Below are 25,634 nucleotides of genomic sequence, written 5' to 3' on the forward strand. Positions count from 1 at the left end.
CATCAGGGCAGTGGGGCGTGGCTCGGGACAGGAAGGAGGGCAGGTAGGTATGGAGGGTGGTCTCTGGCTTCGCCCCAAACGCCAACACCTTCAGACGAGGGTACAGACGACGCAGCTGCTCCTGGAGGCTATGCACGCAGTCACACACACAACAAATTAATACAAATCAGTGAAATATGAAGCGGGGTAAATCAACTTTGTATGGCTTTACCTGGGAGACAGGTGTGTGGGTGTTACCTGGGAGACAGGTGTGTGGGTGAGCAGCTGCTCCCCCACTCCAATGTAACAAACAGAGCAGCTGCTCCCCCACTCCAATGGAGCAAACAGAGCAGCTCCTCCCCCACTCCAATGTAACAAACCGAGCAGCTGCTCCCCCACTCCAATGGAGCAAACAGAGCAGCTGCTCCCCCACTCCAATGGAGCAAACAGAGCAGCTGCTCCCCCACTCCAATGGAGCAAACAGAGCAGCTGCTCCCCCACTCCAATGGAGCAAACAGAGCAGCTGCTCCCCCACTCCAATGGAGCAAACAGAGCAGCTGCTCCCCCACTCCAATGGAGCAAACAGAGCAGCTGCTCCCCCACTCCAATGTAACAAACAGAGCAGCTGCTCCCCCACTCCAATGGAGCAAACAGAGCAGCTGCTCCCCCACTCCAATGGAGCAAACAGAGCAGCTGCTCCCCCACTCCAATGGAGCAAACAGAGCAGCTGCTCCCCCACTCCAATGGAGCAAACAGAGCAGCTGCTCCCCCACTCCAATGGAGCAAACAGAGCAGCTGCTCCCCCACTCCAATGTAACAAACCGAGCAGCTGCTCCCCCACTCCAATGGAGCAAACAGAGCAGCTGCTCCCCCACTCCAATGTAGCAAACCGAGCAGCTGCTCCCCCTCCAATGGAGCAAACAGAGCAGCTGCTCCCCACTCCAATGGAGCAAACAGAGCAGCTGCTCCCCCACTCCAATGGAGCAAACAGAGCAGCTGCTCCCCCACTCCAATGGAGCAAACAGAGCAGCTGCTCCCCCACTTTTTTAAACCAGAAAATCATCATGATCCATTGGGTAATTGGTCATTTTCAATGATTAGTAATGTTTTGAGCTAGTCATGTCCATTTTATTTTTGATATAATAATTAAGACGTGCCACTGTTTTGGTGCAGTTAGAAAGCACTAGTGGTGTTTATGTTAAAAGGCACCTGTTGTTTCATGTCCGATGCACTCAGAGTGTTATTACATATCATTTGAGCCGCCGCACCGTGAGCAAATTCATTGTATCATTTTATTTTGCCTGACGAACAGGCACACAGGGCACGTGCCCCGGGCCTCCAGATAGCATATGATAGCAAAATGTGTAGGATTGCAGGAAATCAGCTTTAAAACTGCAAAATTCTCTCAGCCTCATGACAAAATGTGTAGAACAGCTACAGATAAAGCTTTAGATAAAACTGCAAATGTTGTGTTGAAATGTAGGAAGTTAGCTGTTTGCCATCTGTTTTCCAACATCAATCAGTTAAAGCACATTGTTAAACTGCTTTCATTCAGTTACAAAAGTATCAGTCCTGGCTGAGCCGCCGTTGCGAGGCGAGAGCACCGCGGCCTCTTCGTGGTTACAACGCCCTATGGACCAAATGAAAAACCACATGATAATTGTGTCTTGATAAAACAGCTCTGCTTGGCAAGTAGACTAAATTAGCCATTTCTACCCTCTTTCCATCAAAGTTGCTTTAAAAAATGTTCATGGTGACAGCACCTCAAACAACAGCACCTCAAACAACAGCACCTCAAACAACAGCACCTCAAACAACAGCACTAAAAAGTCTTCATGTCGGAGGAAAAGCTTTTCACACTTATTCTTCCTCGTACTTTATGATTGTTCTGTTTCTTCACAATTTTGTCAAATATGTAGCCAAAGGGTGGCTATTTGAAGAATCTCAAATCTAAAATATATTTTTTTAACACTTTTTTGGTTACTACATGATTCCATATGTGTTATTTCATAGTTTTGATGTCTTCAATATTATTCTACAATGTAGAAAATAGTACAAATAAAGAAAAACCCTTGAATGAGTAGGTGTGTCCAAACGTTTGACTGGTACTGTAGACTGTCTCCTATTGGTGATGATAATCCTCATAGTTACGCTGCCATATCATAGTGAGAGTTGCTGAAAAAATAACTAGCCAATGTTTGCAATGATGAAAAAAAGACCATTGAATTGCTATTTTGACTTCCTGTCGGTGTTGCTTGTGTTTGATATGCCTAAATAGCTGCATGTTACTCAGCATCTAAGAAGAAATCACTAGACGGCCTTCATGGCATGCTTCTGTTTAGTTTGTAATACTGTTACAAAGTTTGTAGGAACATGTCGATCATGTCTTTTGTGTACAACATGTAAATAGCTGGATGTATCCTAACTCCAATCCTGAAAAAATAGAGATTGTGCTTGCGGCGGCATTGGAATGCACTAGATGTAACATCTGGAATGTCTTTCATGTACAACATGAAGTTCCACAGATACAGGGTAGCAGCTCAGTTAAAAAATACCACACACGCGCAGACATCTGGATGACAGGTGTGTGTGTTACCTGGATGACAGGTAGGTGTGTTACCTGGATGACAGGTGTGTGTGTGTTACCTGGATGACAGGTGTGTGTGTGTTACCTGGATAACAGGTGTGTGTGTTACCTGGATGACAGGTGTGTGTGTTACCTGGATGACAGGTGTGTGTGTTACCTGGATGACAGGTGTGTGTGTTACCTGGATGACAGGTGTGTGTGTTACCTGGATGACAGGTGTGTGTGTGTTACCTGGATGACAGGTGTGTGTGTGTTACCTGGATGACAGGTGTGTGTGTTACCTGGATGACAGGTGTGTGTGTTACCTGGATGACAGGTGTGTGTGTGTGTTACCTGGATGACAGGTGTGTGTGTGTGTTACCTGGATGACAGGTGTGTGTGTGTGTTACCTGGATGACAGGTGTGTGTGTGTGTTACCTGGATGACAGGTAGGTGTGTTACCTGGATGACAGGTAGGTGTGTTACCTGGATGACAGGTGTGTGTGTGTTACCTGGATGACAGGTGTGTGTGTGTTACCTGGATGACAGGTGTGTGTGTGTGTTACCTGGATGACAGGTGTGTGTGTGTGTTACCTGGATGACAGGTGTGTGTGTGTGTTACCTGGATGACAGGTGTGTGTGTGTGTTACCTGGATGACAGGTGTGTGTGTTACCTGGATGACAGGTAGGTGTGTTACCTGGATGATAGGTGTGTGTGTGTTACCTGGATGACAGGTGTGTGTGTGTTACCTGGATGACAGGTGTGTGTGTGTGTTACCTGGATGACAGGTGTGTGTGTTACCTGGATGACAGGTGTGTGTGTTACCTGGATGACAGGTGTGTGTGTTACCTGGATGACAGGTGTGTGTGTGTTACCTGGATGACAGGTAGGTGTGTTACCTGGATGACAGGTAGGTGTGTTACCTGGATGACAGGTGTGTGTGTTACCTGGATGACAGGTGTGTGTGTTACCTGGATGACAGGTAGGTGTGTTACCTGGATGACAGGTGTGTTACCTGGATGACAGGTAGGTGTGTTACCTGGATGACAGGTAGGTGTGTTACCTGGATGACAGGTAGGTGTGTTACCTGGATGACAGGTAGGTGTGTTACCTGGATGACAGGTGTGTGTGTGTTACCTGGATGACAGGTGTGTGTGTTACCTGGATGACAGGTGTGTGTGTTACCTGGATGACAGGTGTGTGTGTTACCTGGATGACAGGTGTGTGTGTTACCTGGATGACAGGTGTGTGTGTTACCTGGATGACAGGTAGGTGTGTTACCTGGATGACAGGTGTGTTACCTGGATGACAGGTAGGTGTGTTACCTGGATGACAGGTAGGTGTGTTACCTGGATGACAGGTAGGTGTGTTACCTGGATGACAGGTAGGTGTGTTACCTGGATGACAGGTGTGTGTGTGTTACCTGGATGACAGGTGTGTGTGTGTGTTACCTGGATGACAGGTGTGTGTGTGTGTTACCTGGATGACAGGTGTGTGTGTGTTACCTGGATGACAGGTGTGTGTGTGTTACCTGGATGACAGGTGTGTGTGTTACCTGGATGACAGGTGTGTGTGTTACCTGGATGACAGGTGTGTGTGTTACCTGGATGACAGGTGTGTGTGTGTTACCTGGATGACAGGTGTGTGTGTGTTACCTGGATGACAGGTAGGTGTGTTACCTGGATGACAGGTAGGTGTGTTACCTGGATGACAGGTGTGTTACCTGGATGACAGGTAGGTGTGTTACCTGGATGACAGGTGTGTGTGTGTTACCTGGATGACAGGTGTGTGTGTGTTACCTGGATGACAGGTGTGTGTGTGTTACCTGGATGACAGGTGTGTGTGTTACCTGGATGACAGGTGTGTGTGTTACCTGGATGACAGGTGTGTGTGTTACCTGGATGACAGGTGTGTGTGTTACCTGGATGACAGGTGTGTGTGTTACCTGGATGACAGGTGTGTGTGATAACTGGATGACAGGTGTGTGTGTGTTACCTGGATGACAGGTGTGTGTGTTACCAGGTGTGTGTGTTACCTGGATGACAGGTGTGTGTGTTACCTGGATGACAGGTGTGTGTGTGTTACCTGGATGACAGGTGTGTGTGTGTTACCTGGATGACAGGTGTGTGTGTTACCTGGATGACAGGTGTGTGTGTTACCTGGATGACAGGTGTGTGTGTGTTACCTGGATGACAGGTAGGTGTGTTACCTGGATGACAGGTAGGTGTGTTACCTGGATGACAGGTGTGTTACCTGGATGACAGGTAGGTGTGTTAGCTGGATGACAGGTGTGTGTGTGTTACCTGGATGACAGGTGTGTGTGTGTTACCTGGATGACAGGTGTGTGTGTGTTACCTGGATGACAGGTGTGTGTGTGTTACCTGGATGACAGGTGTGTGTTACCTGGATGACAGGTGTGTGTGTTACCTGGATGACAGGTGTGTGTGTTACCTGGATGACAGGTGTGTGTGTTACCTGGATGACAGGTGTGTGTGATAACTGGATGACAGGTGTGTGTGTGTTACCTGGATGACAGGTGTGTGTGTTACCAGGTGTGTGTGTTACCTGGATGACAGGTGTGTGTGTTACCTGGATGACAGGTGTGTGTGTGTTACCTGGATGACAGGTGTGTGTGTGTGTTACCTGGATGACAGGTGTGTGTGTGTGTTACCTGGATGACAGGTGTGTGTGTGTGTTACCTGGATGACAGGTGTGTGTGTGTGTTACCTGGATGACAGGTGTGTGTGTGTGTTACCTGGATGACAGGTGTGTGTGTTACCTGGATGACAGGTGTATGTGTTACCTGGATGACAGGTGTGTGTGTTACCTGGATGACAGGTGTGTGTGTTACCTGGATGACAGGTGTGTGTGTGTGTTACCTGGATGACAGGTGTGTGTGTTACCTGGATGACAGGTGTGTGTGTTACCTGGATGACAGGTGTGTGTGTGTTACCTGGATGACAGGTGTGTGTGTTACCTGGATGACAGGTGTGTGTGTTACCTGGATGACAGGTGTGTGTGTTACCTGGATGACAGGTGTGTGTGTTACCTGGATGACAGGTGTGTGTGTGTTACCTGGATGACAGGTGTGTGTGTGTTACCTGGATGACAGGTGTGTGTGTGTTACCTGGATGACAGGTGTGTGTGATAACTGGATGACAGGTGTGTGTGTTACCTGGATGACAGGTGTGTGTGTTACCTGGATGACAGGTGTGTGTGTGTTACCTGGATGACAGGTAGGTGTGTGTTACCTGGATGACAGGTGTGTGTGTGTTACCTGGATGACAGGTAGGTGTGTGTTACCTGGATGACAGGGCGTTCTTGGGCATGTAGGCAAAGTCCAGCAGAGGGAAGAACTCTTTAGGTCCCATGACACCAAAACCTTTAGTCAGGTTAACATGGAGCCTGGAGAATGAACGAAACACACACACACACACACACACACACACACACACACACACACATTACAAAAACAGAAAGTACAACACACCTCCAACAGTGTAATATTGAAGTTGAAGCCAGCCAGACCTCCAACAGTGTAATATTGAAGTTGAAGCCAGCCAGACCTCCAACAGTGTAATATTGAAGTTGAAGCCAGCCAGACCTCCAACAGTGTAATATTGAAGTTGAAGCCAGCCAGACCCCCAACAGTGTAATATTGAAGTTGAAGCCAGCCAGACCTCCAACAGTGTAATATTGAAGTTGAAGCCAGCCAGACCTCCAACAGTGTAATATTGAAGTTGAAGCCAGCCAGACCTCCAACAGTGTAATATTGAAGTTGAAGCCAGCCAGACCTCCAACAGTGTAATATTGAAGTTGAAGCCAGCCAGACCTCCAACAGTGTAATATTGAAGTTGAAGCCAGCCAGACCTCCAACAGTGTAATATTGAAGTTGAAGCCAGCCAGACCTCCAACAGTGTAATATTGAAGTTGAAGCCAGCCAGACCTCCAACAGTGTAATATTGAAGTTGAAGCCAGCCAGACCTCCAACAGTGTAATATTGAAGTTGAAGCCAGCCAGACCTCCAACAGTGTAATATTGAAGTTGAAGCCAGCCAGACCTCCAACAGTGTAATATTGAAGTTGAAGCCAGCCAGACCTCCAACAGTGTAATATTGAAGTTGAAGCCAGCCAGACCTCCAACAGTGTAATATTGAAGTTGAAGCCAGCCAGACCTCCAACAGTGTAATATTGAAGTTGAAGCCAGCCAGACCTCCAACAGTGTAATATTGAAGTTGAAGCCAGCCAGACCTCCAACAGTGTAATATTGAGTTGAAGCCAGCCAGACCTCCAACAGTGTAATATTGAAGTTGAAGCCAGCCAGACCTCCAACAGTGTAATATTGAAGTTGAAGCCAGCCAGACCTCCAACAGTGTAATATTGAAGTTGAAGCCAGCCAGACCTCCAACAGTGTAATATTGAAGTTGAAGCCAGCCAGACCTCCAACAGTGTAATATTGAAGTTGAAGCCAGCCAGACCTCCAACAGTGTAATATTGAAGTTGAAGCCAGCCAGACCTCCAACAGTGTAATATTGAAGTTGAAGCCAGCCAGACCTCCAACAGTGTAATATTGAAGTTGAAGCCAGCCAGACCTCCAACAGTGTAATATTGAAGTTGAAGCCAGCCAGACCTCCAACAGTGTAATATTGAAGTTGAAGCCAGCCAGACCTCCAACAGTGTAATATTGAAGTTGAAGCCAGCCAGACCTCCAACAGTGTAATATTGAAGTTGAAGCCAGCCAGACCTCCAACAGTGTAATATTGAAGTTGAAGCCAGCCAGACCTCCAACAGTGTAATATTGAAGTTGAAGCCAGCCAGACCTCCAACAGTGTAATATTGAAGTTGAAGCCAGCCAGACCTCCAACAGTGTAATATTGAAGTTGAAGCCAGCCAGACCTCCAACAGTGTAATATTGAAGTTGAAGCCAGCCAGACCTCCAACAGTGTAATATTGAAGTTGAAGCCAGCCAGACCTCCAACAGTGTAATATTGAAGTTGAAGCCAGCCAGACCTCCAACAGTGTAATATTGAAGTTGAAGCCAGCCACACCCCCAGCTGTCCCAAATGGACCCCTTAACCCTATGCCCTATGACCCCTAAACATTTGTTGAGGTCTGAGAGGATCAATATGGTAATATCTCCATCTGGCCCTCTGATAGGTAGATGGAAGTTTAACCATTATTGCCTATACCAATCAAATCCTCAGATCTCCACACGTGCATACAGTGTAGGGTCTAGGGGTCCATTGGGGATGGGGCCCTGGTCTCTCCAGGTAGGGGTTAGGGGATGGGGCCCTGGTCTCTCCAGGTAGGGGTTAGGGGATGGGGCCCTGGTCTCTCCAGGTAGGGGTTAGGGGATGGGGCCCTGGTCTCTCCAGGTAGGGGTTAGGGGATGGGGCCCTGGTCTCTCCAGGTAGGGGTTAGAGGATGGGGCCCTGGTCTCTCCAGGTAGGGGTTAGGGGATGGGGCCCTGGTCTCTCCAGGTAGGGGTTAGGGGATGGGGCCCTGGTCTCTCCAGGTAGGGGTTAGAGGATGGGGCCCTGGTCTCTCCAGGTAGGGGTTAGGGGATGGGGCCCTGGTCTCTCCAGGTAGGGGTTAGGGGATGGGGCCCTGGTCTCTCCAGGTAGGGGTTAGGGGATGGGGCCCTGGTCTCTCCAGGTAGGGGTTAGGGGATGGGGCCCTGGTCTCTCCAGGTAGGGGTTAGGGGATGGGGCCCTGGTCTACACTACAGCAGCAGTCTCTCCAGGTAGGGGTTAGGGTATGGGGCCCTGGTCTCTCCAGGTAGGGGTTAGGGGATGGGGCCCTGGTCTACACTACAGCAGCAGGCTCTCCAGGTAGGGGTTAGGGGATGGGGCCCTAGTCTACACTACAGCAGCAGGCTCTCAGGTAGGGGGTTAGGGATGGGGCCCTGGTCTACACTACAGCAGCAGGCTCTCCAGGTAGGGGGTTAGGGGATGGGGCCCTGGTCTACACTACAGCAGCAGGCTCTCCAGGTAGGGGTTAGGGGATGGGGCCCTGGTCTACACTACAGCAGCAGGCTCTCCAGGTAGGGGTTAGGGGATGGGGCCCTGGTCTACACTACAGCAGCAGGCTCTCCAGGTAGGGGTTAGGGGATGGGGCCCTGGTCTACACTACAGCAGCAGGCTCTCCAGGTAGGGGTTAGGGATGGGGCCCTGGTCTACACTACAGCAGCAGGCTCTCCAGGTAGGGGTTAGGGGATGGGGCCCTGGTCTACACTACAGCAGCAGGCTCTCCAGGTAGGGGGTTAGGGGATGGGGCCCTGGTCTACACTACAGCAGCAGGCTCTCCAGGTAGGGGTTAGGGGATGGGGCCCTAGTCTACACTACAGCAGCAGGCTCTCCAGGTAGGGGGTTAGGGGATGGGGCCCTGGTCTACACTACAGCAGCAGGCTCTCCAGGTAGGGGTTAGGGGATGGGGCCCTGGTCTACACTACAGCAGCAGGCTCTCCAGGTAGGGGGTTAGGGGATGGGGCCCTGGTCTACACTACAGCAGCAGGCTCTCCAGGTAGGGGTTAGGGGATGGGGCCCTGGTCTACACTACAGCAGCAGGCTCTCCAGGTAGGGGGTTAGGGGATGGGGCCCTAGTCTACACTACAGCAGCAGGCTCTCCAGGTAGGGGTTAGGGGATGGGGCCCTGGTCTACACTACAGCAGCAGGCTCTCCAGGTAGGGGTTAGGGGATGGGGCCCTGGTCTACACTACAGCAGCAGGCTCTCCAGGTAGGGGTTAGGGGATGGGGCCCTGGTCTACACTACAGCAGCAGGCTCTCCAGGTAGGGGTTAGGGGATGGGGCCCTGGTCTACACTACAGCAGCAGGCTCTCCAGGTAGGGGTTAGGGGATGGGGCCCTGGGGTTAGGGGATGGGGCCCTGGTCTACACTACAGCAGCAGGCTCTCCAGGTAGGGGTTAGGGGATGGGGCCCTGGTCTACACTACAGCAGCAGGCTCTCCAGGTAGGGGTTAGGGGATGGGGCCCTGGTCTACACTACAGCAGCAGGCTCTCCAGGTAGGGGTTAGGGGATGGGGCCCTGGTCTACACTACAGCAGCAGTCTCTCCAGGTAGGGGTTAAAGGGCAAAGGTTAGGGTCAGGTACTTACAGCAGCAGTCTCTCCAGGTAGGGGTTAAAGGGCAAAGGTTAGGGTCAGGTACTTACAGCAGCAGTCTCTCCAGGTAGGGGTTAAAGGGCAAAGGTTAGGGTCAGGTACTTACAGCAGCAGTCTCTCCAGGTAGGGGTTAAAGGGCAAAGGTTAGGGTCAGGTACTTACAGCAGCAGTCTCTCCAGGTAGGGGTTAAAGGGCAAAGGTTAGAGTCAGGTACTTACAGCAGCAGTCTCTCCAGGTAGGGGTTAAAGGGCAAAGGTTAGGGTCAGGTACTTACAGCAGCAGTCTCTCCAGGTAGGGGTTAAAGGGCAAAGGTTAGGGTCAGGTACTTACAGCAGCAGTCTCTCCAGGTACGGGTTAAAGGGCAAAGGTTAGGGTCAGGTACTTACAGCAGCAGTCTCTCCAGGTAGGGGGTTAAAGGGCAAAGGTTAGGGTCAGGTACTTACAGCAGCAGTCTCTCCAGGTAGGGGTTAAAGGGCAAAGGTTAGGGTCAGGTACTTACAGCAGCAGTCTCTCCAGGTAGGGGTTAAAGGGCAAAGGTTAGGGTCAGGTACTTACAGCAGCAGTCTCTCCAGGTAGGGGTTAAAGGGCAAAGGTTAGGGTCAGGTACTTACAGCAGCAGTCTCTCCAGGTATGCGATGGCGTAGGAGGACAGGGCTTTCACCCCCAGGACTGGCAGCATGATACCCAGCCATACTGCAACAAACAGTGAATCCTTAAGAGTCTAAACCGGGGTCTAATTTAACTATTTGATTTGGAATTTTAGGACCCCTTTAGGTATATAAAAAAAAAAAAGATTCATTCATTCATATATATATATATATATATGAATGAATCATTGAATTTGGCCTTAGCCCATAGAAGTCACAAAATAGATCAAAAGGACGTTTGTTTTAAAGTGTCTGTCCGATATACTAACACAATGAATAAATGGGGCTACAAAACTACATCAATATACACGGAGTGGACAAAACATTAGGAACACCTGCTCTTTCCCTGGCAGACTGACCAGGTGAATCCAGGTGAAAGATATGATCCCTTATTGATGTCACCTGTTAAATCCACTTCAATCAGTGTAGATGAAGGGGAGGAGACAGGTTAAAGAAGGATTTTTAAGCCTTGAGACAATTGAGACATGGATTGTGTATGTGTGTCATTCAGAGGGTGAATGGGCAAGACAAAAGATTGAAGTGCCTTTGAATGGGGTATGGTAGTAGGTGCCAGGCGCACCGGTTTGTGTCAAGAACTGCAACGCTGCTGGGTTTTTCACGCTCAACAGTTTCCCGTGTGTATCAAGAACGGTCCATCACCCAAAGGACATCCAGACAACTTGACAACTGTGGGAAGCGTTGGAGTCAACATGGGCCAGCATCCCTGTGGAACGCTTTCGACACCTTGAAGAGTCCATGCCCATACGAATTGAGGCTGTTCTGAGGACAACACAATATTAGGAAGGTGTTCTTAATGTTTTGTACACTCAGTGTATACTTCCATTCATATTTTGAAGGTACCGGGCTACCTTCAGACAAGTCTTGTGAGGCTTGTGGGCGTCCTAGAGCAAAACAGTGGTCCTAATAATAATAATAATAATAATAATAATAATAATAATAATAATATAATATTAGTTTGTAGGCCAAACCGTTCAGACACCAGCGATACAGACTTCAGACGAGTCCTGTGACGCTTGTGGGGGATGTTGAGCAAAACGGAGACCACCATCGTGTTTGTGAGATAATGGCACCGAAGGGGATGGCTGCTGTTTTACGGGCTCCTAACCAACTGTGCTATTTTGTTTGTTTTTTCGCATTGTTTGTAACTTATTTTGTACATAAAGTTGCTGCTACCATCTCTTATGACCGAAAACAGCTTCTGAATATCAGAACAGCGATTACTCATGTCAAACTGGACAAAGATTTTTTCTTTAACAAGTCGGACGCAAAGGATTTACGGCTCCCCCTGGACCAGGCCCAAATCCCCGTCATTCGCATGAAGAGGAGAAGCCGATACAGGGGGTGCAGATCCAGGTGCTTGTTGAGAACTCGTCGGGCGAGAGGAAAAATTCACCTTTACCATCCGTCGTATTGGCCAATGTGCAATCAATGGAGAATAAACTGGATGAGCTCCATTCGAGACTATCCTATCAACGGGACATTAAAAACAGTAATATCTTATGTTTCGACGAGTCATGGCTGAACAACGACACATGGATAATATATAGTTGGCTGGTTTTTCCGTGCATCAGCAAGACAGAACAGCTACCTCCGGTAAGATGAGAGGTGGGGGTGTGTGGCTATTTGTCAATAACAGCTGGTGCGCGATGTCTAATATTAAGGAAGTCTCGAGGTATTGCTCGCCTGAGGTAGAGTATCTCATGATAACCTGTAGACCCACTATTTACCAAGAGAGTTCTCATCTATATTATTCCCAGCTGTCTATTTACCACCACAAACCGATACTGACAGTAAGACCGCGCTCAACGAGCTGTATAAGGCCATAAGCGAACAACTAAATGCTAATCCAGAAGCAGCGCTCCTAGTGGCCGGGGACTTTAATGCAGGGAAACCAGAAGTGCAACCAGAAGAAGAAAGAAAACTCTAGACCACCTTTACTCCACACACAGAGACGCATACAAAGCTCTCCCTCACCCTCCATTTGGCAAATCTGACCATAACTCTATCCTCCTGATTCCTGCTTATAAGCAAAAACTAAAGCAGGAAGTACCAGTGATGTGCTCAATATGAAAGTGGTCTGATGAAGCAGATGCTAAGCTACAGGACTGTTTCTCTAGCACAGACTGGAATATGTTCCGGGATTCATCTGATGGCATTGATGAGTTTACCACATCAGTAACCAGCTTTATTAATAAGTGCATCGCCGACGTCGTCCCTACAATGACGGTAAGTACAGTGCATTCGGAAAGTAGTCAGACCCCTAGACTTTTTCCACATTTTGTTAGGTTACAGCCTTATTCTAAAATTTATTAAATAAATGTTTTCCCTCAATCTACACAAAATACCCCATTATGACAAACCGAAAACAGGTTAAGAAATGTTTGCAAATTTATAAAAAACTAACAAAAATACCTTATTTACATAAGTATTCAGACCCTTTGCTATGAGACTCGAAATTGAGCTCAGATGAATCCTGTTTCCATTGACTATTCTTGAGATGTTTCTACAACTTGATTGGAGTCCACCTGTGGTAAATTCAATTGATTGGACATGATTTGAAAAAGGCACACACCTGTCTATATAAGGTCCCACTGTTGACAGTGCATGTCAGAGCAAAAACCAAGCCCTGAGGTCAAAAGGAATAGTCCGTAGGGCTCTGAGACAGGATTGTGTCAAGACACAGACTTGGGGAAGGGTACCAAGCATTGAAGGTCCCCAAGAACATGGTAGCCTCCATCATTCTTAAATGGAAGAAGATTAGAACCACCAAGACTCTTCCTAGAGCTGGCTGCCCGGCCAAACTGAGCAATCGGGGGAGAAGGACCTTGGTCAGGGAGGTGACTGACAGAGCTCCAGAGTTCCTCTGTGGAGATGGGAGAACCTTCCAGAAGGACAGCCATCTCTGCAGCACTCCTCCAAATCAGGCCTTTATGGTAGTGGCCAGACGGAAGCCACTCCTCAGTAAAAGGCACATTACAGCCCGCTTGGAGTTTGCCAAAAGGCACCTAAAGACTCTCAGACCATGAGAAATAAGATTCTCTGGTCTGATGAAACCAAGATTGAACGCTTTTTCCTGAATGCCAAGAGTCACGTCTGGAGGAAACCTGGCACCATCCCTACGGTGAAGCATGGTGGTGGCAGCATCATGCTGTGGGGATGATTTTCAGCGGCAGCAAAGTACAAAGAGATCCTTGATGAAAACCTGCTTCAGAGAACTCAAGACCTCAGACTGGGGCGAAGGTTCACCTTCCAACAGGACAACGATCTTAAGCACATAGCCAAGACAACGCACGAGTGGCTTCGGGACAAGCCTCTGAATGTCCTTGAGTAGCCCAGCCAGAGCCCGGACTTGAGCCCGATCGAACATCTCTGGAGAAACCTGAAAACAGCTGTGCAGGGACGCTCCCCATCCAACCTGACAGAGCTTGAGAGGATCTGCAGAGAAGAATGGGAGAAACTCCCCAAATACAGGTGTGCCAAGCTTGTAGTGTCATACCCAAGAAGACTGGAGGTTGTAATCGCTGCCAAAGGTGCTTCAACAAAGTACTGAGTAAAGGGTCTGAATAAATGTGATATTAATAAATTAGCAACAAAATCTAATTATGGAGTATTGTGTGTAGATTGATGAGGATTATTATTTTTTAAATCCATTTTAGAATAAGACTGTAACGTAACAAAATTTGGAAAAAGTCAAGGGGTCTGAATCTGTTGTATTCGCTGCATGTGACAAATAACATTTGATTTGATATGAGGCACCTAGGATTGAATCCTGGCCTGGGTGTGTGTGTGTGTGTGTGCGTGTGTGTACCTCGTAGCCCCTGGCTGAGGTCATAGTAACCAGCCTGTCCCAGAGACCACATGATGGTCAGACACTTGACCGGACGGTTCTGAACTGACCGCAACAACTCCAGATACTAGAGAGAGAGAGAGAGAGCGAGAGCGAGAGCGAGAGCGAGAGACACATTGTATATTACTGACACCATCATCCATGTGCATTTTGCTGTTTAGAGTGTGGGGGGGAGAGAGAGCGCGCGGGGGGAGAGATGGGAGAGAGCGAGAGAGAGAGATGGGGAGAGCGAGAGATGGGGAGAGCGAGAGAGAGAGATGGGGAGAGCGAGAGAGAGAGATGGGGAGAGAGATGGGGGAGATGGGGAGGAGCAAGAGAGATGGGGGAGGAGCAAGAGAGATGGGGGAGGAGCAACATAGAGGGGAGGAGCAACAGAGGGGAAGAGCAACATAGAGGGGAGGAGCAACATAGAGGGGAGGAGCAACATAGAGGGGAGGAGCAACATAGAGGGGAGGAGCAACATAGAGGGGAGGAGCAACAGAGGGGAAGAGCAACATAGAGGGGAGGAGCAACAGAGGGGAGGAGCAACAGAGGGGAGGAGCAACAGAGCGGAGGAGCAACATAGAGGGGAGGAGCAACATAGAGGGGAGGAGCAACATAGAGGGGAGGAGCAACATAGAGGGGAGGAGCAACATAGAGGGGAGGAGCAACAGAGGGGAGGAGCAACAGAGGGGAGGAGCAACATAGAGGGGAGGAGCAACAGAGGGGAAGAGCAACATAGAGGGGAGGAGCAACAGAGGGGAGGAGCAACAGAGGGGAGGAGCAACATAGAGGGGAGGAGCAACATAGAGGGGAGGAGCAACATAGAGGGGAGGAGCAACAGAGGGGAGGAGCAACATAGAGGGAAGAGCAACAGAGGGGAGGAGCAACATAGAGGGGAGGAGCAACATAGAGGGGAGGAGCAACATAGGGGAGGAGCAACAGAGGGGAGGAGCAACAGAGGGGAGGAGCAACAGAGGGGAGGAGCAACATATAGGGGAGGAGCAAGAGAGAGAGGGGAGGAGCAAGAGAGAGAACAGAAGAACTACTAAACATTATTAACAGTCACGGGGATAAACACCTACCAGGAAGCAACAACCTTTCCCTCCCCACATACCCCCCAGAAACAACTATGGAAACAAGTCAAACAAGAGTATAGCTCCGTCGAACACTGGGTCTGTACATAGTCAATGGTAGGCTAAGAGGGGACTCTTTTGGTAGGTACACCTACAGCTCATCCCTTGGCAGCAGTACTGTAGACTACTTCATCACAGACCTCAACCCGGAGTCTCTCAGAGCCTTCACAGTCAGCCCACTAACACCTCTCTCTGACCACAGTAAAATCACAGTGTATCTGAGAAGAGCAGAACCCAACCATGAAGCATCACGGCCCAATAAAGTACATGGTACTAAACAGACCTATAGATGGAGTGAAAACAGTACAGAAATCTACCAAAAAGCAATTAATAGACAAAAAATACTTTTTAGCCTTAACATTCTCCTACAGCAATGAAGGTGTACATTTGTCCGTTTGGAACATAAACTTTATATTTGATAAATTAGGCTCCTTGGCTAATCTAAAGAAACATAAGAGCAAACAAAAATAATAGATAATGAAAAATGGTTTGATAATGATTGCAAAATCTACCTAATCAAAAACAGAGACCCAGATAACAAAAATACACGCCTTCAATATTGGGAAACACTGAAGCAATACAAACACACCATAAGAACAAAAAAGGAACAGCAATAAGCTAAGGACCCTGGGACTAAACACCTCCCTCTGCAACTGGATCCTGTACTTCCTGATGGGCCGCCCCCAGGTGGTAAGGGTAGGTAACAACACATCTGCCACGCTGATCCTCAACACGGAGGCCCCTCAGGGTGCGTGCTCAGTCCCTTCCTGTACTCCCTGTTCACCCATGACTGCATGGCCAGGCACGACTTCAACACCATCATTAAGTTTGCCGACGACACAACAGTGGTAGGCCTGATCACCGACAATGATGAGACAGCCTATAGGGAGGAGGTCAGAGACCTGGCTGTGTGGTGCCAAGATAACAACCTCTCCCTCAACATGATCAAGACAAAGGAGATGATTGTGGACTACAGGAAAAGGAGGGCCGAACACGCCCCCATTCTCATCGACAGGGCTGTAGTGGAGCAGGTTGAGAGCTTCAAGTTCCTTGGTATCCACATGACCAACAAACTATCATGGTCCAGACACACCAAGGCAGTCGTGAAGAGGGAATGACAAAGCCTATTCCCCCTCAGGAGACTGAAAAGATTTGGCATGGGTCCTCAGATGGTAAAAAAGTTATACAGCTGCACCATCGAGAGCATCCTGACTGGTTGCATCACCACCTGGTATGGCAACTGCTTGGCCTCCGACCGCAAGGCACTACAGAGGGTAGTGTGTACGCAAATGAAATGGCTACCTGGAGTATTTGCATTCTCCCTCTTTTGTACAAAAAAAACAAAAACTACTACTACTACCTGTTTATTATCTATGCATAGTCACTTTAATGCTACCCACATGTACATATTACCTCAACTAGCCGGTGCCCCCACACATTGACTCTGTACCGGTACCCCCTCTATATAGCCTCGCTACTGTTATTTTACTGCTGCTCTTTAATTATTTCTTATTTTTATTGATCTATTTTTTACTTAACACTTTTTCTTAAAACTGCATTGTTGGTTAAGGGCTTGTCAGTCAGCATTTCACTGTAACACCTGTTGTATTTGGCACATGTGACAAAATAACATTTGATTTCATTTTAAATCAGCTGGATGGAATTGATGAATCCATAGAATCAAACCACTTCTGGGAGAATTTGAATGAATTAAACAAACCACATCATGAGGAATTGGCTATCCAAAATGGGGATATGTGGACACTTTGCAAACCTCTACAGCAATATAACAAAGAGCCCAGAACAACAAGATATACAAGAAAAATTATAAATCCTTGAATCAGCAGTCAAAGACTATCAGAATCCTGTGGATACCCCAATTACAGAACAATAATTATTGGAAGAACAATGCACTCTCCAACCCAAAAAGGCCTGTGGTGCTGATGGTATTTTAAATGAAATGATCAAATATACAGATTGGTTTTACTCAAACTCTTCAACATTATCCTCACTGCAGGTATTTCCCCCAATATTTGGAACCAAGGATTGATCACACCAATCTATAAAAATGGAGACAAATTTGACCCAAATAATTAGAGGAATGTGTGTTAACAGCAACTTGGGGTAAATTCTCTGCAGTATCATAAACAGCAGACTACGTCATTTCCTTGATGAACACAACGTCCTAAGCAGAAGCCAAATTGGATTTTTAACAAATCAGACCACATTTATACCCTCCACTCTAATTGACAAACAAGTAAACCAAAACAAAGGCAAAATCTACTCGTGTTTTGTAGACTTCAAGATAGCATTTGATTCAATTTGGCACGAAGGTATTTTATATAAACTAATAGAAAGTGGTATTGGAGGGAAACATGATGTTTTTAAATCAATGTACACTAAAAACAAATGTGTGGTTACAATCGGCAAAACAAACAAACAAACAGACTTCTTCTCTCAGGGACGTGGAGTGAAACAGGGCTGCCCAATAAGTCCAACACTATTTAACATCTACATTAATGAATGAGCAAAAACATTAGAAGAATCGGCAGCACGTGGTCTCACCCTACACAACACTGAAATCAAGTGTCTGCTGTACGCAGATGACCTGGTGCTACTGTCTCCCACTAAGGAGGGGTTACAGCAGCATCTAGATCAGTGGTCACCAAACTACGGCCCGCGGGCCGGATACGGCCCGTCAGCACATTTGGCCCGGCCCTCTGAACAATCCCAGAGACGCTATCGGATTTTTTTCCTATTTGGCCTCAGAAAAAAAAATCCTAGGCCCGGCCCTGTCAAAGAGAGAACGGAATAATGGCGAAAAGGTTAGGTAAGAGAAAAATTGATTCAGAATGCAGGGTATTTAACCCGCAGTGGACAAACGATTATTTTTTTGTTCAATGCAAAGAAAAGGCTGTTTGTCTCATCTGTCAAGAGACGGTGGCGGTATTCAAAGAATACAATCTTCCCGACACTATGAATCCCGTCACAAAGACAAGTACGATAGCTTGCAAGGCCAAATACGAGCAGACAAACTCTCAAAGCTAAAAAGTGGACTACTATCTCAGCAGAATACATTTGTACGCCAAGCTCAGCTGAACCAGGCATCCGTTCGGGCCAGCTTTCGGGTTGCTAAACTGATAGCAAGCAGCGGTAAGCCTTTCACTGACGGAGAGTTTGTTAAGAAATGTATGGATGCTGTCGCGGAGGAGGTGTGTCCCGAGAAGAAAGATGCATTTAATGCCGTAAGTCTGTCGGCGAGTACAATCACCAGACGGCGTTGAAGAAATCGGGAGTAATGTATATGCCCAGCTGCAGCAGAAGACGAAAAGAATTTGACTTTTTTCATTAGCACTGGATGAGAGCACGGACGTGCAAGACACAGCGCAACTGCTCATTTTTATTCGTGGAGTTAGCGCAAACTTTGAGATATGCGAGGAGCTGGCAGCCCTCCAAAGTCTCAAAGGGACTACAACGGAGAGGATATTTTTGACAAAGTGTGCCAAACCATGGAGAAGTTGGACCTGGACTGGTCAAAGCTAGCTAGCATCACGACTGACGGGGCTCCTAGCATGGTGGGCGAAACTTCGCGGTCTAATAGGACGCATGAACCGGGAGTTGGAAAAAAGGGGTCTCACCGCCCCGCTACGAGTCCACTGCCTAATTCACCAGCAAGCACTGTGCTGCAAAAGTGTTGACGTGGGATTCTGTAATGAAGGTTGTGGTGTCGTGCACAAACTTCATCAGAGCAAAGGGACTTAAACACAGGCAGTTCCAAGAATTCCTGTCTGAACTGGAGTCTACGCACGGAGATGTGCTGTACTACACAGAGGTCCGATGGCTGAGCCGGGGCAGAGTTTTGAGGCGTTTTACGAGCTGCTACCCGAAATTAACGCATTTCTTCATTTTAAAAGACAAAAACGGTCCCAGAGCTGATCGACCCAGAATGGAAATGGCACCTCGCATTTTTAACAGACGTGACAGAAATACTTAACAGCCTTAACTTGCAGCTACAAGGCGAGGGGAAACTCATTTGCGACATGTATTCACACATAAAAGCATTTGAGGTGAAATTAGCGCTGCTTTTGGAACAAGTGAAAAAGCGCAACTTCGTCCATCTTCCTGCTACCCAAAACCTGTCGACAGAGAACCCAGCGGTCCCGTTCCCAGCTGAAAAGTGCGTGGAAGCACTGGAAATGCTGAAGGCGGAGTTCGGTGTGCGATTCAGTGAACTACATGTTCATGCAAAAGAAATCCGTCTTTTTCAGAACCCCTTTGTTGCCGACATTGATGAAGCCCAGCCTTCATATCAGTTTGAGTTGGCTGAGTTACAGAACTGTGATGTTCTGAAAGACGCATTCAAGCCCAACAGTCTCATTGACTTCTATGCCGCCCTCCCCAAACGACACATATCCAAACATCAAAAAACACGCAATGAAAATGTCCACAGTTTTTGGCAGCACGTATATCTGCGAGAAAACCTTTTCTCGCATGAAACTGCTGAAAACTCAGATGAGATCAAGATTGACAGATGAACATTTGCATCAGTGCTTGAGACTGGCTGTAACTAGAATGGAACCTGATATTCAACTTCTCACCAGCCAGATGCAGGCCCACAGTTCACACTGATGAACATACAGTGGGGAAAAAAAGTATTTAGTCAGCCACCAATTGTGCAAGTTCTCCCACTTAAAAAGATGAGAGAGGCCTGTAATTTTCATCATAGGTACACGTCAACTATGACAGACAAAATGAGAAAAAAAATCCAGAAAATCACATTGTAGGATTTTTATGAATTTATTGGCATATGATGGTGGAAAATAAGTATTTGGTCAATAACAAAAGTTTCTCAATACTTTGTTATATACCCTTTGTTGGCAATGACACAGGTCAAACGTTTTCTGTAAGTCTTCACAAGGTTTTCACACACTGTTGCTGGTATTTTGGCCCATTCCTCCATGCAGATCTCCTCTAGAGCAGTGATGTTTTGGGGCTGTCGCTGGGCAACACAGACTTTCAACTCTCTCCAAAGATTTTCTATGGGGTTGAGATCTGGAGACTGGCTAGGCCACTCCAGGACCTTGAAATGCTTCTTACGAAGCCACTCCTTCGTTGCCCGGGCGGTGTGTTTGGGATCATTGTCATGCTGAAAGACCCAGCCACGTTTCATCTTCAATGCCCTTGCTGATGGAAGGAGGATTTCACTCAAAATCTCACGATACATGGCCCCATTCATTCTTTCCTTTACACAGATTAGTCGTCCTGGTCCCTTTGCAGAAAAACAGCCCCAAAGCATGATGTTTCCACCCCCATGCTTCACAGTAGGTATGGTGTTCTTTGGATGCAACTCAGCATTCTTTGTCCTCCAAACATGACGAGTTGAGTTTTTACCAAAAAGTTCTATTTTGGTTTCATCTGACCGTATGACATTCTCCCAATCCTCTTCTGGATCATCCAAATGCACTTCAGACGGGCCTGGACATGTACTGGCTTAAGCAGGGGGACACGTCTTGCACTGCAGGATTTGAGTCCCTGGCGGCGTAGTGTGTTACTGATGGTATGCTTTGTTACTTTGGTCCCAGCTCTCTGCAGGTCATTCACTAGGTCCCCCCGTGTGGTTCTTGCGTGGAGCCCCAGATCGAGGGAGATTATCAGTGGTCTTGTATGTCTTCCATTTCCTAATAATTGCTCCCACAGTTGATTTCTTCAAACCAAGCTGCTTACCTATTGCAGATGCAGTCTTCCCAGCCTGGTGCAGGTCTACAATTTTGTTTCTGGTGTCCTTTGACAGCTCTTTGGTCTTGGCCATAGTGGAGTTTGGAGTGTGACTGTTTGAGGTTGTGGACAGGTGTCTTTTATACTGATAACAAGTTCAAACAGGTGCCATTAATACAGGTAACGAGTGGAGGACAGAGGAGCCTCTTAAAGAAGAAGTTACAGGTCTGTGAGAGCCAGAAATCTTACTTGTTTGTAGGTGACCAAATACTTATTTTCCACCATAATTTGCAAATAAATTCATTAAAAATCCTACAATGGGATTTTCTGGATTTTTTTTTCTCAATTTGTCTGTCATAGTTGACGTGTACCTATGATGAAAATTACAGGCCTCTCTCATCTTTTTAAGTGGGAGAACTTGCACAATTGGTGGCCGACTAAATACTTTTTTTCCCCACTGTACATAGGTAAGCTCACTTTTCTGACTTGAATGAGTCATTCTGAGCATAAACAAATATAATCATAATAAAATCTACTGGGATAAAATCCATCTTTACAACCATACTGGTAGTGAAATGTATTGTGCTGTGTAGGTGCTGTATCACTTAGTTCAGTTTCTCAACCTGCTTCCTTTGTGGTTTTCACAGGGAAGTTGATGAGAGAGAGCTGCAAACAGCGGTGTCTACAAGCCTACTGGAACCTACAAAGGATTATAAGCAAGGAACACAAGAACTTTAAGAGACTGCTCATATGTGTCAGAGAGATTCTGCTCTGACAACTGAGCTGAACTTTTATCTGTTAAGATTGTGCATGGCACAACAGAAAGTTAATGTTCCATGGCTTTTTTTTCTATGAAGAACCCAGAGAGAGTTATTTAGTTATTATTTATTTCATAAATAGTGTTATTTATTTCCTGTTTTTTCTGTGAAGAACTCAGAGAGGGTTATTTAGTTATTATTTATTTCATTAATAGTGTTATTATTTGTTTCCTGACTTTTTTCTGTAAAGAACCTGGAAAGGGTTATTTGGTTATGTGTGGCTTTCTGGAAAACAATAAATTTTTTAAGCTCCCCTACGATCGTCACACTTTTTCTGTTACAAACTGACACCGGCCCCCCATCAGAGAAGGGAAAAGTTATGTGGCCCTCACAGGAAAAAGTTTGGGGACCCCTGATCTAGATCGTCTGCACAGGTTCTGTCAGACCTGGGCCCTGACCGTTAATCTAAAGAAACATGAATATAATGATATTCCAAAAGAGGTCCGGAAATCAGGATGACAAATATACATTATATTTGGACACAGTTTTATTAGAACCCACCAAAAACGACACGTATCTAGGACCAAATATCAGCAACACGGGTATCTTTCACATGGCTGTGAATGAGCTGAGAGACAAAGCAAGAAGAGCATTCTATGCCATTAAAAGGAACATTAAAATCAAAATTCTAATTAGAATCTGGCTCAAACTGTTCCAATCAGTTATAGAACCAATTGCTTTATATGGCAGCGAAGTATGGGGTCCGCTCTCTAATACTGTATTTAGTCAGCCACCAATTGTGCAAGTTCTCCCACTTAAAAAGATGAGAGAGGCCTGTAATTTTCATCATAGGTACACGTCAACTATGACAGACAAATTGAGAAAAAAAAATCCAGAAAATCCCATTGTAGGATTTTTAATGAATTTATTTGCAAATTATGGTGGAAAATAAGTATTTGGTCACCTACAAACAAGCAAGATTTCTGGCTCTCACAGACCTGTAACTTCTTCTTTAAGAGGCTCCTCTATCCTCCACTCGTTACCTGTATTAATGGCACCTGTTTGAACTTGTTATCAGTATAAAAGACACCTGTCCACAACCTCAAACAGTCACACTCCAAACTCCACTATGGCCAAGACCAAAGAGCTGTCAAAGGACACCAGAAACAACATTGTAGACCTGCACCAGGCTGGGAAGACTGAATCTGCAATAGGTAAGCAGCTTGGTTTGAAGAAATCAACTGTGGGAGCAATTATTAGGAAATGGAAGACATACAAGACCACTGATAATCTCCCTCGATCTGGGGCTCCACGCAAGATCTCACCCCGTGGGGTCAAAATGATCACAAGAACGGTGAGCAAAAATCCCAGAACCACACGGGGGACCTAGTGAATGACCTGCAGAGAGCTGGGACCAAAGTAACAAAGCCTACCATCAGTAACACACTACGCCGCCAGGGACTCAAATCCTGCAGTGCGAGACGTGTCCCCCCTGCTTAAGCCAGTACATGTCCAGGCCCGTCTGAAGTTTGCTAGAGTGCATTTGGATGATCCAGAAGAGGATTGGGAGAATGTCATATGGTCAGATGAAACCAAAATAGAACTTTTTGGTCAAAACTCAACTCGTCGTGTTTGGAGGACAAAGAATGCTGAGTTGCATTCAAAGAACACCATACCTACTGTGAAGCATGGGGGTGGAAACATCATGCTTTGGGGCTGTTTTTCTGCAAAGGGACCAGGACGACTGATCCGTGTAAAGGAAAGAATGAATGGGGCCATGTATCGTGAGATTTTGAGTGAAAACCTCCTTCCATCAGCAAGGGCATTGAAGACGTGGCTGGGTCTTTCAGCATGACAATGATCCCAAACACACCGCCCGGGCAACGAAGGAGTGGCTTCGTAAGAAGCATTTCAAGGTCCTGGAGTGGCCTAGCCAGTCTCCAGATCTCAACCCCATAGAAAATCTTTGGAGGGAGTTGAAAGTCCGTGTTGCCCAGCGACAGCTCCAAAACATCACTGCTCTAGAGGAGATCTGCATGGAGGAATGGGCCAAAATACCAGCAACAGTGTGAAAACCTTGTGAAGACTTACAGAAAACGTTTGACCTGTGTCATTGCCAACAAAGGGTATATAACAAAGTATTGAGAAACTTTTGTTATTGACCAAATACTTATTTTCCACCATAATTTGCAAATAAATTCATTATAAATCCTACAATGTGATTTTCTGGATTTCTTTTCCCTCATTTTGTCTGTCATAGTTGACGTGTACCTATGATGAAAATTACAGGCCTCTCTCATCTTTTTAAGTGGGAGAACTTGCACAATTGGTGGCTGACTAAATACTTTTTTTTCCCACTGTAATTAGTTTGCCAAATGGGACAAACATCCAATCAAAATACTGCATGCAGAGCAAAGAACAACTCCAAATAATGCATGTAGAGCAGAATTGGGCCAATACCCCCTCCTTATTCGAATAGAAAAAAGAGCCATCAAATTTTACAACCATCTAAAAACAAGTGACCCCAAAACATTTCATCACACAGCTCTACTATGTCAAGAGATGAAACAAGAGAAGAGTCCCCTCAGCCAGCTGGTTCTGAGGCTCAGTTCACTAACCAAAACCAACCTCATAGAGCCTCAGGACAGCACTCAGAAAATCTGGCCCAACCAAATCATCACAAAGCAAAAAGAAAATATATCACCTATTGGAAAGACACCACAAAAAAATCAAAGTAAACTTCAATGCTATTTGGCTCTAAACAGACAGTACATGGTGGCAGACTATCTGACCACTGTGACTGATAGAAAACTGAGAAAAACACTGACTAGGTACAGACTCAGTGAGCACAGTCTAGCTATAGAGACCGGTCGTCACAGGCAAACCTGGCTGCCCAGAGAGGACAGGCTGTGCTCACTCTGCCCCCGGGGAGAGGTAGAGACAGAGCTGCATTTCCTAATACACTGTAACAAATACTCAGACCTAAGAGAATCTTTCTTTCCCAAAATTATCATTCAGTACAAAGAATTAGAAACTATAAAACATGAATAGAAAACATATATATATATATATGTATTAGGTGAAAATACTAAATGTGAGTTTTGGCAGCCATATGTCCTAATGTCACAACCTGAGGGACAGCCAGTGAAAATACTATTTCCCATTTAGCTTAGGCTTTCATACCATGTAATATGTCTTCTCAGTCATGTTGAGATTGGTCAACTACTATTGCTTTAATGTATTGTTGTTCTCATTAATATTGTTGTTGTAGTTGCTGTTAATGGTAATCCCATTTCCACTACTACTATTATTATTGCTGTTGGTCCCACCATTTTTTGTTATATTTAAGTAATTTATCTTGCCATGTCAATAAAGTCTACTGAATTGAATTGAGAAAAGAGCCGTTAAATTCTATAACCACTTAAAAGGAAGTGATTCCCAAACCTTCCATAACAAAGCCATCACCTACAGAAAGATGAACTTGGAGAAGAGTCCCCTAAGCAAGCTGGTCCTGGGGCTCTGTTCACAAACACAAACAGACCCCACAGAGCCCCAGGACAGCAACACAATTAGACCCAAATCATGAGAAAACAAAAAGATAATTACTTGAGACATTGAAAATAATTAACAAAAAAACTGCGCAAACTAGAATGCTATTTGGCCCTAAACAGAAAGTACACAATGGCAGAATACCTGACCACTGTGACTGACCCAAACTTAAGGAAAGCTTTGACTATGTACAGACTCAGTGAGCATAGCCTTGCTATTGAGAAGGCCGCCGTAGGCAGACCTGGCTCTCAAGAGAAGACAGGCTATGTGCACACTGCCCACAAAATGAGGTGGAAACTGAGCTGCACTTCCTAACCT

General features: G+C 46.4%; 1 protein-coding gene and 1 long non-coding RNA gene across 2 annotated transcripts in view; one reads left to right on the forward strand and one right to left on the reverse strand.

Moving 5' to 3' along the window:
* Positions 1-25,634, reverse strand: part of tmem214 (transmembrane protein 214) — an 89,727-nt gene that overhangs the window by 4,951 nt on the left and 59,142 nt on the right. The window contains exons 6-9 of the mRNA XM_045218937.1: positions 14,141-14,246; positions 10,276-10,357; positions 5,850-5,951; positions 1-128 (exon numbers count right to left, since the gene is read on the reverse strand). The exon at positions 1-128 is cut by the window's left edge and continues 14 nt beyond it. Of these exons, the coding sequence (XP_045074872.1) occupies positions 1-128; positions 5,850-5,951; positions 10,276-10,357; positions 14,141-14,246 (418 nt within the window). The remainder of the gene's footprint in view (positions 129-5,849; positions 5,952-10,275; positions 10,358-14,140; positions 14,247-25,634) is intronic.
* On the forward strand, positions 19,698-21,716 carry LOC123487943. The gene is made up of 3 exons (XR_006659916.1): positions 19,698-19,933; positions 20,617-20,619; positions 21,657-21,716. It is a non-coding gene; the product is annotated as an uncharacterized LOC123487943 (long non-coding RNA).

The sequence above is a fragment of the Coregonus clupeaformis genome, unplaced genomic scaffold (assembly GCF_020615455.1).
Source record: "Coregonus clupeaformis isolate EN_2021a unplaced genomic scaffold, ASM2061545v1 scaf1917, whole genome shotgun sequence".
NCBI classification, from domain to species: domain Eukaryota; kingdom Metazoa; phylum Chordata; class Actinopteri; order Salmoniformes; family Salmonidae; genus Coregonus; species Coregonus clupeaformis.